General features: G+C 43.9%; 1 protein-coding gene across 8 annotated transcripts in view; it reads left to right on the top strand.

The window, feature by feature from the left end:
* LOC139532422 (cell adhesion molecule CEACAM5-like) overlaps positions 1-17,728 on the top strand; it is a 30,814-nt gene that overhangs the window by 6,587 nt on the left and 6,499 nt on the right. For 2 of the 8 annotated variants that reach the window (XR_011666568.1, XR_011666566.1), the window contains exons 2-9: positions 1,764-2,051; positions 2,170-2,436; positions 2,936-3,202; positions 3,542-3,814; positions 4,320-4,382; positions 8,933-8,959; positions 9,100-14,348; positions 14,557-14,601. Coding sequence is in view for 5 of the 8 variants with exons in the window: in XM_071329978.1 (XP_071186079.1) it covers positions 1,764-2,051; positions 2,170-2,436; positions 2,936-3,202; positions 3,542-3,814; positions 4,320-4,382; positions 8,933-8,959; positions 14,322-14,348; positions 14,557-14,601 (1,257 nt within the window). In the remaining 3 variants the exon portion in view is untranslated. The remainder of the gene's footprint in view (positions 1-1,763; positions 2,052-2,169; positions 2,437-2,935; positions 3,203-3,541; positions 3,815-4,319; positions 4,383-8,932; positions 8,960-9,099; positions 14,349-14,556; positions 14,602-17,728) is intronic. The other 6 variants (XM_071329978.1, XM_071329977.1, XR_011666567.1 and 3 more) reach the window with 5 other exon arrangements.

Below are 17,728 nucleotides of genomic sequence, written 5' to 3' on the forward strand. Positions count from 1 at the left end.
CAAGAACTACAGGAAACGTATGATCTCTGTAATTGCAAACAAAGGTTTCTGTACCAAATATTAAGTTCTGCTTTTCACACTGCAGTATCAAATAATTATGTCATGCAATAAAATGCAAATTAATTACTTAAAAATCATACAATGTGATTTTCTGGATTTTTGTTTTAGATTCCGTCTCGCACAGTTGAAGTGTACCTATGATAAAAATTACAGACATCTGCATGCTTTGTAAGTAGGAAAACCTGCAAAATCGGCAGTCTATCAAATACTTGTTCTCCCCACTGTATATTTCACTGGTCATCCCCAAAGCCAACACCTTCTTTGGCCGCCTTTCCTTCCAGTTCTCTGCTGCCTATGACTGGAACGAATTGCAAAAATCAATGAAGTTGGAGACTTATATCTCCCTCACTAACTTTAAGCGTCAGCTGTCAGAGCAGCTTACCGATCGCTGCAGCTGTACACAGCCCATCTGTAAATAGCCCATCCAACAAACTACCTATCTCATCCCCATATTTCTTTTTCTTTTTCTGCTCTTTTGCACACCAATATTTCTACTTGCACATCCTCATCTGCACATCTATCACTCCAGTGTAAATTGCTAAATTGTAATTACTTCGCCACTATTGGCCTATTTATTGCCTTACCTCCATGCTTTATTTGCACACACTGTATACAGATTTTTCTATTGTGTTATTGACTGTACGTTTGTTTATTCCATGTGTAACTCTGTGTTGATTTTTTTCGCACTGCTTTGCTTTATCTTGGCCAGGTCGCAGTTGTAAATGAGAACTTGTTTTCAACTGGCCTACTTGGTTAAATAAAGGTGAAATAATATAAAAAATATAACCCACAACAGTCTATATAACACAGCAGTCTATATAACACAACAGACAGCAGTCTTTATACCGCAACAGTCTTTATACCGCAACAGTCTTTATACCGCAACAGTCTTTATACCGCAACAGTCTTTATACCGCAACAGTCTTTATACCGCAACAGTTGGTATACCGCAACAGTCTGTATACCGCACAACAGTCTATATAACGCACAATAGTCTATATAATGCACAATAGTCGATATAACACAACAGTCTATATAACGTAGCAATTTGTGACAAACCATCAGTATAGTTGAAAATGCGATGGAACCCATTTCAATTTGTATTTTTCATTTGGTACATGGGAATTTATCTGCAAAAGTTATTTTTTGTAAAGTGAAAGGGAAGGGGGATACCTAGTCAGTTGTACAACTGAATGTATTCAACTGAAATGTGTCTTCCGCATTTAACCCAACCCCTCTGAATCAGAGAGGTATGGAGGGCTATGTACACTACCTCATCATTCAAAGACTTTTATCATCAAAAAGTCAGTCTGATGGAAACATGTCTCTGGTGGGAAAATGTGATTATTGTTTTATGCGGATTTTAGAATAATATCATGAAAATCTGTCGCAGATTGGATGGAAACCTAGCTAGTGATATGATAGTGAACAGGGTGTAGACAAAGACTTTTTAATCTGTAGTGTAGTCTAGATACATTTCTGCTCCAGTGGTGGTGGTGAGGGGGACATACTAGTCAAAGTGGCCAGACTACATAGACCAGATACACCCAGCAAGCAGAATTCTAGATATAAACAGTAAAGGTTGATAATAATGTCAGTTCAATGCCAATAGGGTTAGGACTACATATTTATACCCTAACCATACTGTATTACCCTGGATACATTGATACTCTGATACATGTATGAAATGTCTGTTTCTCCAGAGGATCTTTATCATCAAGTGGAAGGTGAGCTGGTGTTGACACCGGACAAATCCACAGTGCCTGACTCCATCACAAGCATCGTATGGAAGCATGGGAAGGACAAGGTGGCAGAGTGGGACAAGGATTTTGGTGGTCTGGACATCTATGAAGCCTTCAAAGAGCGTACAACCCTGAACCAGACTACTGGAGAGCTGAGAATCAGTGGATTGATGAAAACAGACAGTGGAGTTTATTCTGTGGAGTTCAACAGCAAACTGCTTGACAAGACATATAAACTATCTGTTATCAGTAAGTGTTTCTATCTGTGTCTGTGTATGTGTGTGCGTGGTCATGTAGAAACAGCAGGTTATGTAGTGCCTCACAAGCATTTTCCCAAATGATTCCTGTTTCTTTCCTCTATTTACAGAGGCAGTCCCCAAACCCACAATCACTTCTTCCTGTAACGCCAACAAAACCTCCTGCACTCTGACCTGTGAAGGCAACACCACTGATGCTGAACCAGTCACCTACAGCTGGAAAGTGGGAGAGAGAGCATCGGATGTTGTAGACAAACAGATGATTGTTTCTAAGAGCGACAGTGGCAAATTAGCCAATGGTTACAAATACACCTGCAAGCTGAATAATACTGTTAGTGAGGAAGTCAGTGAGCCAGTTGGAGAGGTGTTTGGTCCAGGTGAGTGGACACTCATATATTTCATCCTTTATTTAACTAGGCAAGTCAGTTAAGAACAAATTCTTATTTTCAATGACAGCCTAGGAACAGTGGGTTAACTGCCTTGTTCAGGGGCAGAACGACAGATTTTTACCTTGTCAGCTCAGGGATTCGACCTCGCAACCTTTCGGTTCCTAGTCCAACACTCTAACCGCTATGCTACCCTGCCGCCTCATAAGTGTGTTACAATCTTATGTATTGATATGTCAGTAACACTTCTAGTGTGTGGTCATGTGGAAACAGCAGGTTATGTATTGGAGTGCCTCACAAGCATTTTCCTAAATTATTCCTGTTTCTTTCCTCTATTTACAGAGCCAGTCACAAAACCCACAGTCACTTATTTCTGTAACCCAGTCTATATAACACAACAGTTGTGTTGCAGTTATGTAGAAACAGCAGGTTGTGCATTGCCTCACAAGCATTTTCCTAAATTATTCCTGTTTCTTTCCTCCATTTACAGAGGCAGTCCCCAAACCCACAATCACTTCTTCCTGTAACCCAGACAAAACCTCCTGCACTCTGATCTGTGAAGGCGACACCACTGATGCTGAACCAGTCACCTACAGCTGGAAAGTGGGGGAGGGGGAGTGGAAGGTCATAGGAAAACAGCTGATTGTCTCTAAGAGCGACAGTGGCAAATTAGCCAATGGTTACCAGTACACCTGCAAGCTGAAGAATGCTGTTAGTGAGGAAGTCAGTGAGCCAGTTGGACAGGTGTTTGGTCCAGGTGAGTGGACACTCATATATTTAACTAGGCAAGTCAGTTAAGAACAAATTCTTATTTTCAATGACAGCCTAGGAACAGTGGGTTAACTGCCTTGTTCAGGGGCAGAACGACAGATTTTTACCTTGTCAGCTCAGGGATTCGACCTTGCAACCTTTCAGTTCCTAGTCCAACACTCTAACCGCTATGCTACCCTGCCGCCTCATAAGTGTGTTACAATCTTATGTATTGATATGTCAGTAACACTGCTAGTGTGTGGTCATGTGGAAACAGCAGGTTATGTATTGGAGTGCCTCACAAGCATTTTCCTAAATTATTCCTGTTTCTTTCCTCTATTTACAGAGGCAGTCCCCAAACCCACAATCACTTCTTCCTGTAACCCAGACAAAACCTCCTGCACTCTGACCTGTGAAGGTGACACCACTGATGCTGAACCAGTCACCTACAGCTGGAAAGTGGGGGAGGGGGCATGGAAGGTCTTAGACAAACAGCTGATTGTCTCTAAGAGCAACACTGGCAAATCAAACAATGGCTACAAGTACATCTGCAAGCTGAAGAATAATGTTAGTGGGAAAGGGGAAGTCAGTGAGCCAGTTGGAGAGGTGTTTGGTCCAGGTGAGTGGACACTCATAAGTGTGTTACAGTCTTATGTATTGATATGTTAGTAACACTGTGTGAGGCCGTTGGTAAAATTGAATAAATGCAGAGTCAGGCGCAGGACACAGTTCTGAGTAATAATCCAAGATTTACTCAAAAGGTAAGATTCCAACAAGGAACGTATACAATCAACAAAAGCACGAACAACAAGAACCCACATGACAAACAATAACGCACAAAACAGAGAGGGAAGCCAGAGGGTTAAATAAGGAACATAATTAATGGAATAGAAATAAGGTGTGTATAATGAAGACAAAACCAAACGGAAATGAAACATGGATCGGTGGCGACAAGAAAGCCGGTGACGTCGACCGCCGAACGCCGCCCGAACAAGGAGAGGGACCAACTTCGGCGGAAGTTGTGACACACTGCTAGTGTTGTAGGACATTTTGAGTGCGGCACTATGTTGAATTCCTGATCAACTCCTGTCAAAGTATCAATACCAAATGTGTTTTCATTTCAGAGCCTTTCAATATCGGTGCTGTTATTGCTTTGGTTGTCGTTACCATTGTTGCCATCGTAACAGGTAAGAACAGCACATCTATAGTAACAGCACTGTACATGTACATAGTTCTGAAGCACAGATTGACATAACAGCAGCAACAACAGTGAGCTATACCCCCTGAAGGGGATACCTGTTCTACCTGTATTTACAGTACTGTTCAGGCTACTGCTACAGTCAAGACAATGGGTTAGATGCACCACCTGCTGTAGGGCACAGTCTTCATAATGTGTCACAGGGAGGCACCAATTTGGACAGTGCACAGTATGGATTAGTCTAATCTGAATTAATAAGCAAAAAGGATGGTAATTACTTTGTGTTAACCTAAACATATGAAGACATAGCCACAGTCTGTCACGATCTATCACAAGGATGACGCTGGAGAGACGAAGCAGGTACGGGGAGTAACATTTAATAAAATAACGGACATAGAACGAGACATAAACAGCTTAGCAAACAGAAAAAACAATCAATGCAGAAGCAGGGAACAGAGCTGGGGAACTGACACATATAGGGGAGGAAATGAACAGGTGATAATAGAGTCCAGGTGAGTCCAATAACGCTGATGCGCGTGACAAGGAAAGGCAGGTGTACGTGATGGATGGCAGGAGTGAGTAATGCAAGGCATTCTGGCGCCCTCAAGCGCCAGGGGGAGGGAAGAGCGGGAGCAGACGTGACAGTACCCCCCCACTAGGGGCGCCACCCGGCGTCCCACCTGGGCAAACCGGCCGAGACATGGGCGCTGGGCAAGCCGGTTGAGGCGTGGAAGCCCGACGAACCGGCTGGAGCGTGAGAGCCTGGCGAGCCGGCTGAGGCATGGGAGCCTGACGATCCGGCTGAGTCCAGACGCCTGTCGATCCCGCTAAGGACACCCGATGATCCGGTGGATTGTGACGTGGGATGGGAAGCCACCGAGCCAACTGAGGCAATGAAACCTCTCGAGCCAGCCAGGGCATGAAAGCTCGACGGGCTGGCTTAGGCACCCCCGGTTCCATCGGCGGCAGAATCCACCCCCGACGTCACCGACAAAACAAACAACAAACAAACAAAAAACTCCTGGACAGGCTGGGCAGACAAGAACTGACGATCCAGCTGAGGCCCGACGTGGGATGGGCGCCATCCGAGCCAACCGGGGCAAGGAAACCTCTCGAGCCTGCTAGGGCGTGGAAGCCCGACGAGCAGGCTAGGCACCCCCGGTTCCATCGGTGGTGACCCAGAGCCGATGCCACTATACCAACCAGAACGCCAGTACTCCCCGATGCTTCGTGTGATGGCTTCTGCATTCTGTCACGATCTATCACAAGGATGACGCTGGAGAGACGAAGCAGGTACGGGGAGTAACATTTAATAAAATAACGGACATAGAACGAGACATAAACAGCTTAGCAAACAGAAAAAACAATCAATGCAGAAGCAGGGAACAGAGCTGGGGAACTGACACATATAGGGGAGGAAATGAACAGGTGATAATAGAGTCCAGGTGAGTCCAATAACGCTGATGCGCGTGACAAGGAAAGGCAGGTGTACGTGATGGATGGCAGGAGTGAGTAATGCAAGGCATTCTGGCGCCCTCAAGCGCCAGGGGGAGGGAAGAGCGGGAGCAGACGTGACAGTACCCCCCCACTAGGGGCGCCACCCGGCGTCCCACCTGGGCAAACCGGCCGAGACATGGGCGCTGGGCAAGCCGGTTGAGGCGTGGAAGCCCGACGAACCGGCTGGAGCGTGAGAGCCTGGCGAGCCGGCTGAGGCATGGGAGCCTGACGATCCGGCTGAGTCCAGACGCCTGTCGATCCCGCTAAGGACACCCGATGATCCGGTGGATTGTGACGTGGGATGGGAAGCCACCGAGCCAACCGAGGCAATGAAACCTCTCGAGCCAGCCAGGGCATGAAAGCTCGACGGGCTGGCTTAGGCACCCCCGGTTCCATCGGCGGCAGAATCCACCCCCGACGTCACCGACAAAACAAACAACAAACAAACAAAAAACTCCTGGACAGGCTGGGCAGACAAGAACTGACGATCCAGCTGAGGCCCGACGTGGGATGGGCGCCAACCGGGGCAAGGAAACCTCTCGAGCCTGCTAGGGCGTGGAAGCCCGACGAGCAGGCTAGGCACCCCCGGTTCCATCGGTGGTGACCCAGAGCCGATGCCACTATACCAACCAGAACGCCAGTACTCCCCGATGCTTCGTGTGATGGCTTCTGCATTCTGTCACGATCTATCACAAGGATGACGCTGGAGAGACGAAGCAGGTACGGGGAGTAACATTTAATAAAATAACGGACATAGAACGAGACATAAACAGCTTAGCAAACAGAAAAAACAATCAATGCAGAAGCAGGGAACAGAGCTGGGGAACTGACACATATAGGGGAGGAAATGAACAGGTGATAATAGAGTCCAGGTGAGTCCAATAACGCTGATGCGCGTGACAAGGAAAGGCAGGTGTACGTGATGGATGGCAGGAGTGAGTAATGCAAGGCATTCTGGCGCCCTCAAGCGCCAGGGGGAGGGAAGAGCGGGAGCAGACGTGACACAGTCAACATACTATACAACTGTTGTTACAAACAAACTACAAACATGACTTTAAAGAAAAGGCTCACAGTGCCTCTCTGAAGACGATATGGGTGATGAAACCACGGAAAGCCATTCATTTCCAATGGAAGAGAAGCAAAGTGTGTGGGGGACAGTTGGTAGCATGGACGAGGGTTGTGACCAGGGCGGGACTAAAGTTGGGGAAAGCTGAACTTTATGGAAATACTTCCCACCATCGCGGCGTGCTTGAAGTACATCACAACACAAGTCAATAAAACATCATGTTAGAAACAGGCTAATAATAAGTAATGGGTAGAATCTGAATTGTTTACTCCTTGCATCCTCTCTCCTCGCTTCCTTCTCAAAACCCATTGGAGGAGAACGTCAGAGGGGAGGGACCTCTGGCTTTCTCATCAAATGGGTTTTGAGAATTAGGAGGGAGGATGCAAGGAGTATGCCATTGATATTCTCCCCTAGTCGCACCAGTATGCTACATTTTCGATACCATATCGAACCATCCACTAGAACTATAATATGTGACTGTGCCTAAGGCCTATCTGCAGGTCCATAAAAGGATGGTTCATTTTGGCTGTGTGTAGCTTTACCATAAGAATTATGGTGTTTCCATGGTTGGGTAGGTTACATGTAATCAGTCACTCCCAACCCTGGGGGCATCCATTGGGTATAGCAGGGTCTGGCAGTCACTCAAGAACAATCATTTAAAGTAGACTAAAAAAGTAGACTAAAGTCATTGGCATGGCTTGGAGCTGCCAGCATGGTGCCTCTTCTTTCACTTTTAGAAACCAGAGAACAGAGAGTACCAGTTTGTTTTGCCGGTCAGCAGTTTAGGCTGGTCGCCAATTACTTTGAATTTGATGTCGACATTTGAACTCGGCCTTGTTAACCTTGTTGTAATCTGATAGCCTGAGAATTGGGAGGTGGGGGAGTCCTCCTATTTGGTGACCATTCAAAACCAAAAGCAATTTCTTTGCTATTAAAATATAGGTTGTGATAGCTGTAGCCTAATTGGTATCTTCATTCATTCGGCCCAGTAGGCTAGTGCCATTTTGGTTTCATGTTTTGTTATAAAACTAAACACAACTGAAACAACTTCCCCAAAATACATGTCCTGTTTGTTTTATAAAGCTAGGCTACTTATGGTTTTTAGTCTGTTTGTGTTCTCTCCTACTGTGTTATTGAAGACACTAATGACTAATGACTTCCCACCAACATTGTCTTGTGCTCTTCCCAATTTCTACAAAGACCGTTGGTGGGAAGTCATTATAGATCTACACTGTATGCGCCGTTCCACAAGGGTGACTATAGTCTAGGGGGTCGGCAACCTTTTTCATCTGGAGAGCCTATTTACAGTTATAACTACCATTTCTAAAGTTCTGCGTGTCAGTTATGATTTTCATATACGCATTGTAGGCTACCTAACCATGCCCAAAAAATGTCTAACTGCCCACAAACTAAATCCTGATATAGCTGTCTACTAGACAGAGGCGCTGTCCATTCAGCACCACGCCACGGAGCTCCTCTATGCCTACCTGTCCTGAGGCGCTGTCCTGAGGCGGTGCTGAATCACGGACGCAGCCTTAGGTTCCTTTAAAAAAGCATGTGTAGATTTAGTGATTTTCGTAATTCTTTTAGTTTTTTTTGTCTTCATGCATCCTTGTTGATTGTAGGCCTGGGTAAGTCCTTTGATGTATGGCTTTTATTTCAACGCATGTGTAGGATTTATCGAGCATAGTTTGCATTCGTCGTCATCTGTTTAATTCACCAGTTACTTTCACATTGATTTGAAGTCGGCCTTGTGCAGGTACTGTATGCAGGTTGTTTATTGGTGCTCTCAGAAATGATGTCTTCTTATTGCAGCTTAAACATGTAAATGTGGGTGAAGTCACACTCAAAAGCTGACAGAAGGGTTAATACACAGACTTGTACTTTAAGAAGGGTTATTTCTCACTCTGTTAAACCTAATACATAAGATACAGAACCATGGATGAAAATAAAATAAAAAAATGTTTACTCCTCAGGACTTTTGGTGTGGAAGAAAAAGAAAGGTAGGATAATTCTCTGTCTCTTCCTGTCTCAATTCTTCATACTCACTGGTTCCCAAAAACATTCGGATTCCAGTGAAAACAAAACCATTTGAATGAAAATGTTAATAATGTCTTACATTTTTGTTTTTTTTTCATCTCAGGATATCCCCAAGACACCTGGATCGACTTTTTGAGAAAGTTTTGTGGTGGAATTTGTGGTAAGTTTTACCCTAACTTGACTCTGATCCATATTTAACCTGCTAACAGGGTTCCCAAAGTAATACAAACAACATTATTCATGTACTGTACTATATACACATACTTCCATGCGCTATGACAGAGAGTGTGTGAGTTCGCAGATGTAATCCCACAACCCAGAATATGTTTTCTCATCATAACCTTATGCAAACTTTAAAGAGCAAATACCTCCTAAATTCAAGGAACCTCTTCTACTCTATTTGCTGTAAACCAATGTTGATGGATGGTGTAACTTTACAGGGGATGCAGGCAACAATCAGAATTCTGTTGCCCCGGATACTGTTTATCACACTGTAGTGGATGTTCAGGGGTTCTCTCTGGGGTTGCCATGGTTACAGTTTACAGCACTATAGGGGAGAAGTCTTCTAGAGATTACTCCATGAATCAGAATAATAACAATCAGCCCACTAACACAGGTAGTAACACTAACACACCTTTTACATGGTACTTCTATGGGGACATTTTGACAATGCAGATATGTGGAGATGTTGTCAGAAATGTGTTTCTCATATTATTTGTGGTGGCATTTATTTGAAGAACATGTTTTAGTGACATCTACATACAGTATGAGAAGGTGATTACTAATGTGAGTTTAAAGTTAGTGTGTGGGCTGGCAAATATAAAATGTGTATTATGCAGTTGGAATCTGCTTTAAATTTATTTTACCTTTATTTAACTAGGCAAGTCAGTTAAGAACAAATTCTTATTTTCAATGACGGCCTAGGAACAGTGGGTTAACTGCCTTGTTCAGGGGCAGAATGACAGATTTGTAACTTGTCAGCTTGGGGATTCGAACTTGCAACCTTTCGGTTACTAGACCAACGCTCTAACCACGAGGTTACCCTGCTGCCCCATTTGTATTTAATACGCCACTTTAAACATGTACATGACACTGCAACAAAATGTCCCCATGGGGACAATAATGAGATTGGTGTGGTGCCTAAATGATGTACTTGTGATGAGTATTTGAAATAACCTGCTTGGTTTAGGTTTATCTTTACATCTATGCATTTTTCATGTCAAAATGTCACCAATAGAGATAACACTGTGGATAAAGATTGTCACTGTCATCCCTTGCTAGTTTGTACTGTTGAAAAGCCAATTATTTCACAATCTTCTGCTCCATTTGATTTGCTCCATGGTTGTCATTCAGGACGCTTTCAGTTCTGAGAACTGTTTCCATGTTGTTTTGTTTGATATGATTGTTGCTGGTTTAGAGATGTAGCTTGTATCAGAACGTCTCAAGACCTTTGCAGGTTTTGTGTCTTTTAGAGCTTACAGTATTCATCTACTGCAGGGGTAGACAACCCTGGTCCCGGAGGGCCGCAGGCACTTCATGTTTTTGATTTAACCACCTAGAAGACCAGGTGTGTTGAATTGAGGCAATCACTGAACTGATCAATTAGCTCAGTTGATCTGGTGTGGTGCCTAGTTGGAACAAAATCCTACAGTACCTACTTTACTGACATTACTGTCCCCATGGGAACATGTTGTTGCAGTGTCATGTACATGTTTAAAGTGGCGTTTAAATACAAAACAAATTGACAATACAACTTTCATAAGTTTCATACCAATAAAAAGAGACTAGCCTGCTGGCCTTACTGGGTCGATAGGAACATTAGCCCAAGCTATTTAGGAGGGATATCACACCTGGCACAAATGATTGTCTAGTTGTATTTTTCCTGCCGAGGGGTGTCCTATACCTGCACCCAGAGGGGGCTAGTTCAAAGTGTGGCTACAGGGGTTGGCTTGGGTCTAAAATAATTTGGTGCCTTGCGGAGGGCCCTGACCTTAAAAATCTCATTCAGGCCTGTCTGTGTGACTCCAAGTACCTTGCTTGTTGTGGTGATAATCCTTCTCAGCATATTTCTCTGGCTGACAGTGGATTTGCCAAACCAACAAACAATACAAAAAGTTAAAATACTCAGAGTGAAAGATTTGTAAAACAGAGTCAGTATAGTAAAGTCTACATTAAAAGATCCCAGCTTTTCGAGAAAGTACAGTCTCTGTTGACTCTTTTTGTAGATCAGGTCTCTGTACATTTACTCCACTGAAGCTTATTGTCCAAGAGGACACCCAGATATTGTTTTCCTCTACAATCTCTATGTTCTGACCTGTGATAGATGTTGCAGAGGTAGGTGTTGTATGCTTCCTGAAGTCCATGGTATTGAGGACCAAGTGTAATTTGTCACACCAATCTACAAAGGACCAGGCCATGTTGTTCCTTGTTATCATGCAACAGGCTGATCAAGGCAGTGTCATCAGAGAACTTATCGAGGTGTCTGTCAGGATGGGAACTAGTACAACTATTATTGTATAAGATGTACAGGAGGGGTGACAAAACACATCCCTGAGGAGAGCCTCTGTTGGTGGTGTGTATGTCCCACACGTGGGGACCTACTTTGACACACTGTGACCTCTGGCTCAGGAAGTCCAACAGCCACAAAACCAGCCCCCCATCTAAGGAGAATTCCCTAATGAGTCTCTGTGACAGAATGTAAGGCTGGATTGTGTTGAAAACAGAAGAAAAGTCAACAAACAAAACCCTGACAGGGGATTTGGCACCCTCTAGATGTCTATAGACTATGTTGAGGAGATTGAGAATGGCATCATCAACTCCTCTGCTGGGCTGATAGGCAAACTGAAATGGGTCGAGGAGCTTCTCGGTGGTGCGGAGAATGACTTCACAATTTTCTCAGAGCATTTCATTACTAAGGATGTCAAGGCAACATGGAGGTAGTCGTTCAGCACAGAGGGATTAGATGTGTTGCTGGTGGACCAAGGATTGGAAAATGCCTGTAAAAACACCAGCCAATTGTTCAGCCCAGTGCTTTAACACATGTCCAGTTATTTTGTCTGGGCCTGGGCTTTAGTGTGAGTTACATCCAGGAACAACTTCACAACATCAGCCTGTTTAACAACAACCCTCTCAAACATTTGTAATGATGCTTCCATTTGTTTTACCTCTGAAAACAAAGTCGTCAGATTCAAATCTTGAGAAGAAAACATCCAGTTCATTAGCCATGTTCTGGCCCTCATGTCTCCCAAGCTCAGCATTGTTTTTCCCCTGCCTATATGGAGGGCACTCGCCATGGATTTAATCCCTTGGCAGGCCAACCTTGAGTTATCTGAGGAGAGGGTTCTCTCCACCCTTTGCTTGTATGCATCCTTGTCCACCAGTATCTGTCTTTTGATCTCACGTTGTACGTCTCTTAAAGCCTGTCTATTACCCTCCGCATAAACGGCCTTCTTCCCATTAAGTAGTGATTTTAGATTTGTTGATACCCAAGGCTTATTGTTAGGGAACAATTTACAGGTGTTAGTAGGTACAACTGACTCAACACAGAAGTTCATAGTCTGAAACAACACCTGTGAGTTCATCAAGATCAGAGCTGCTGTCCTCGTACCTCCCACATAGTACAGTCAAAACACCCTTGGAGACGAGTGATACTATTGTCGTTCCAGATGTGGACAGTTTTAACTGTAGGTTTCTCCCTCAGTAGGTTGGACGGAGGTAGACATTATTGTGGTCTGATGTCCCCAGGGGAGGTCTGGTGGTGGCAGAGAAAGCATTTATTGTCCCAGAGCACAAATCAAGAGTCTTTATTTTTTTCTAGTGTGACATTTCACATTCTGATGGTATGTGACCAGGACATTATGCAAAGTACAGTTGTTAAAATCCCCTAAAATAAATGTGGGTGTGTTGGGGGAGATGGATTCCAGTTTCAGTGACAGATTATGAATCATCTCTGATGCTTTTGATATATTAGCTTTTGGTTGTACACAATGGTAACAAACAATTGGGGGAACTCACAGGGCAGATAGTAGGGTCACAGTGACACAGAAGCAGTTCAATGTCGGGGGTACGGAGTCTCTCTTACCAGAATCTATTTACACCACTGGTCCCTGACAAGCAGGCAGACGCCCCGCCGTGATGTTTCACTGTGACGGTCAGATCACGGTCTGCTCTGACCAGTGTGATGCCGGCCGGCTCCACTTCCCTGTCCGGGACTCTGTCATCCAGCCAAGTCTCAGTAAACGCCAACAAACAGGCCTCCCGGTATTCGTGTTGAAAGCGCAGTCGTTGACAGCTCATCCGCTTTCCCCCTCAGTGACTGGGCATTGATCAGCAAGGTGGTGGGTAAGGGAGGTGGTGTCTGATTCCCCGAGTTTTCCACATTCGCATTTGGGTTTGTAATCCACTCACAGACAATCAGGGATTAGATGGGCCATTGGGATATCCATCGTGTTTGAGTTGCGTTGTAGTAGAAACTCTTTGCTGTATTGGATTCCGCTGCCAGCAGCGTTTTCATCATTTAGTTCGTTTTGAAGCGGGTATGTACACGATCAACAAGATCAGTCCAACACCTCACCACTGTAAAACCATCGTTGATAGATGGTTTACAAACCAAGTGTACAAATTAAAAACATAAAAGAACGCCACACCAAATGTCACACACACTCATCATTAAATATGTAGAATTATATAGCTGTCTACTAGACAGAGGAGCTGTCCATTCAGCACCACGCAACGGAGCTCCACTACAGTATACCTACCTGTTCCCGAGGAGCTGTCCATTCAGCATCATGGAGCTCCACTATGCCTAACTGTACTGAGGAGCTGTCCATTCAGCACCATGGAGCTCCACTATGCCTACCTGTTCCGAGGAGCTGTCCATTCAGCATCATGGAGCTCCACTATGCCTAACTGTACTGAGGAGCTGTCCATTCAGCACCATGGAGCTCCACTATGCCTACCTGTACCGGTTTGGTTGTTTCAGTTAAAGCCAGGGATGGAAACAACCAAACCACAGACAAGTCATCCAGCTAATTTAAGACGTCATGAAGCAGAAGTAGCATAGATGCTCATCTGCATATCTCAGAATATTACGAGAACATACATTGATTGCCATTTTATTTTAATTATGTTGTTAATTATTTTAAATATCAAGTCGCTGTTTAAGTCAATGACACTTGATGGTAAGACAGTGTCATTCGACTGGAATTCTACCACTTAGCATCCTTTTCATTGTCATCCAGAAGTGAACACAACAAATAAGTATATGGTCTGTGTATCAGAATGCTAAACTCAACTTTTCTCTTGTCTTCTCCTCCTCAGCTAAAGGCAGTGATGTAGTCCAGCCAGAACAAGGCAAGTAATCCAGTTAATGTAAGACTGTATAAAGCAGAAGTAACTTCTTTAAGTAGCATTTGATGCCGTAAGAGAGATGCTGTAGTTGATGTTTTCCTTCTATGTGATTCTGCAGAGGTTACGGTTCCACTAATGGCATCACCAGAAATCTGTTTTAACTCAATTAGGGACCTTTACTCACACGTGTGTGTGTGTGTGTCCAAAACAGGGAAAGGCAATGCAGATAAAGCTGAAAAGGGGAAGGGGAAAGAAGGTGTGTATGAAACTTAAGTGGACAGTTTACCCGGTAACAGAGTGCTCTGGCAGTTACATTACACTCAAGACATATTTGTCACGGATGAGTTGATTCCTGTAACATACTGATTCTTAAAAGCTAAGTATACTGAAAAAATATATAAATGCAACATGCAACAATTTCAACAGTTCAGATAAGGAAAATTTTCGAGTTACAGTTCATATAAGGAAATCATTCAATTGAATAAAATTCAGTAGGCCCTTATCTATGCAATTCACATGACTGGGTAGGGGCGCTGTGTCAGATTTCAAAAAGGTTTTATGGCGAAAGCATACCATGCGATTATCTGAGGACAGCGCCCAGCACACAAAACATTACATACAGTTACCAGCCAAGTAGATTAGTCACGAAAGTCAGCAATAGCAATAAAATTAATCACTTACATTTGATGATCTTCATATGGTTGCACTCACAAGACTCCCAGTTAAACAATAAATTTTTGTTTTGTTCGATAAAGTCCCTCTTTATATCCAAAAACCTCCGTTTTGTTGGCGCGTTTTGTTCAGTAATCCAATGGCTCAAAGGCAGTCACAACAGGCAGACGAAAAATCCAAATAGTATCAGTAAAGTTCGTAGAAACATGTCAAACGATGTTTATAATCAATCCTCAGGTTGTTTTCAGTCATAATAATCAATCATATTTCAACCGGACAATAGCTTCGTCAATATAAGAGAAAAACAAGAAAGGCGCACTCTCGGTCGCGCGCAGAAAACAGGTCTGGGGACTTTCCAGGGTCCACTCACTCAGTGGTCTTACTCCCTCCATTTTTCAGAATAGAAGCCTGAAACAATTTCTAAAGACTGTTGACATCTAGTGGAAGCCATAGGAAGTGCAATTTGAGTCCCAAGTCATGGGATACTGTATAGGCACTCAATATAAAACTACAAACACTTCCTGGATGGATTTTTCTCAGGTTTTGCCTGCCATATCAGTTCTGTTATACTCACATACATTATTTTAACAGTTTTGGAAACTTTAGAGTGTTTTCTATCCAAATCCACTATTATATGTATATCCTAGCTTCTGGGCCTGAGTAACAGGCAGTTTACTTTGGGCACGCTTTTCATCCAGAGGTGAAAATAGTGCCCCCTACCCTAGTGAGGTTAATCAGCGGTCTGTGTGGCTGGTCTCAGACGATCCCGCATGTGAAGAAGCCAGATGTGGAAGTCATGGGCTGGCGTGGTTACACAGTCTGCGGTAATGAAGCCGGTTGGACATACTGCCAAATTCTCTAAAACGACGTTGCAGGTGACTTATGGCAGAGAAATGAACATTCAATTCTCTGGCAACAGCTCAGTTGGACATTCCTGCAGTCAGCATGCCATTTGCACGCTCCCTCAAAGCTGCACATTTTAGAGTGGCCTTTTATTGCCCCCAGCACAAGGTACACTTGTGTAATGATCATGCTGTTTAATCAACTTCTTGATATGCCACACCTTTCAGGTGGATGGATTACAGTGTATTTGTAAAGTATTCAGACCCCTTGACCTTTTCCACGTATTCTTACATTACAGCCTTATTCTAAAATGGTTTAAATTCATTTTTTTTCTCATCAATCTACACACAATACCCCATAATGACAAAACGAGAACAGGTTTATAGATTTTTTGGAAAATTTATAAAAAGTAAAAAACTAAAATACCTTTATTTACATAAGTATTCAGAACCTTTGTTATGAGACTCGAAATTGAGCTCAGGTGCATCCCGTTTTCATTGATCATCCTTGAAATGTTTCTACAACTTGATTGGAGTCCACCTGTGGAAAATTAAATTTATTGGACATGATTTGGAAAGGCACACACCTGTTTATATATAAGGTCCCACAGTTTACAGTGCATGTTAGAACCAAAACCAAGCCATGAGGTCAAAGGAATTGCCCGTAGAGCCTCGAGACAGGATTGTGTCGAGGCACAGATCTGGGGAAGGGTACCAAAACATTTCTGCAGCATTGAAGGTCCCCAAGAACACAGTGGCCTCCATCGTTCTTAAATTGAAAAAAATTGGATCCAGCAAGACTCTTCCGAGAGCTGGACGCCTGGCCAAACTGGGCAATCGGGGGAGAAGGGCCTTGGTCAGGGAGGTGACCAAGATCCGGATTCTCCCAGAGTTCCTCTGTGGAGATGGGAGAACCTTCCAGCAGGACAACCATCTCTGCAGCACTCCACCAATCAGGCCTTTATGGTAGAGTGGCCAGACAGAAGCCACTCCTCAGTAAAAGGCACATGACAGCCTGCTTGAAGTTTGGCAAAAGGCACCTGAAGGACCCTGGTCTGATGAAACCAAGATTGAACTCTTTGGCCTGAATGCCAAGCTTCATGTCTGGAGGAAACCTGGCACCATCCCTACGGTGAAGCGTGGTGGCAGCATCGTGCTGTGGGGATGTTTTTCAGCGGCAGGGACTGGGAGACTAGTCAGGATCGAGGGAAAGATGAATGGAGCAAAGTACAGAGAGATCCTTGATGAAAATCTGCTCCAGAGCGCTCAGAATGGGGCGGACGTTCACCTTCCAACAGGACAGCGACCCTAAGCACACAGCCAAGACAACGCAGGAGTGGCTTCGGGACAAGTCTCTGAATGTCCTTGAGTGGCCCAGTCAGAGCCCGGACTTGAACCCGATTGAACATCTCTGGAGAGTCCTGAAAATAGCTGTGCAGCGATGCTCCCCATACAACCCGACCAAGCTTGAGAGGATCTGCAGAGAGGAATGGGAGAAACTCCCCAAATACAGGTGTGCCAAGCTTGTAAGCGTCATACCCAAGAGAACACGAGGCTGTAAACACAGCCAAATGTGCTTCAACAAAGTACTGAGTAAAGGGTGTGAATACTCATGTAAATGTTATATTTACATTTTTGATTTATTAGTACATTTTGAAGAAAAAATAACAAACCTGTTTTTGCTTTGTCATTATGGGGTATTGTGTGTAGATTGATGAGGGGGAAACTATTGAATCCATTTTAGAATAAGACTAATGTAACAAAATGCTGAGAAAGTCAAGGGGTCTGAATACTTTCCAAATGAACTGCATCCTGGCAAAGGAGAAATGTTCACTAGCAGGGATGTAAACAAATTTGTGCATTTTTCTT

This window comes from Salvelinus alpinus, chromosome 10 (genome assembly GCF_045679555.1).
Source record: "Salvelinus alpinus chromosome 10, SLU_Salpinus.1, whole genome shotgun sequence".
NCBI classification, from domain to species: domain Eukaryota; kingdom Metazoa; phylum Chordata; class Actinopteri; order Salmoniformes; family Salmonidae; genus Salvelinus; species Salvelinus alpinus.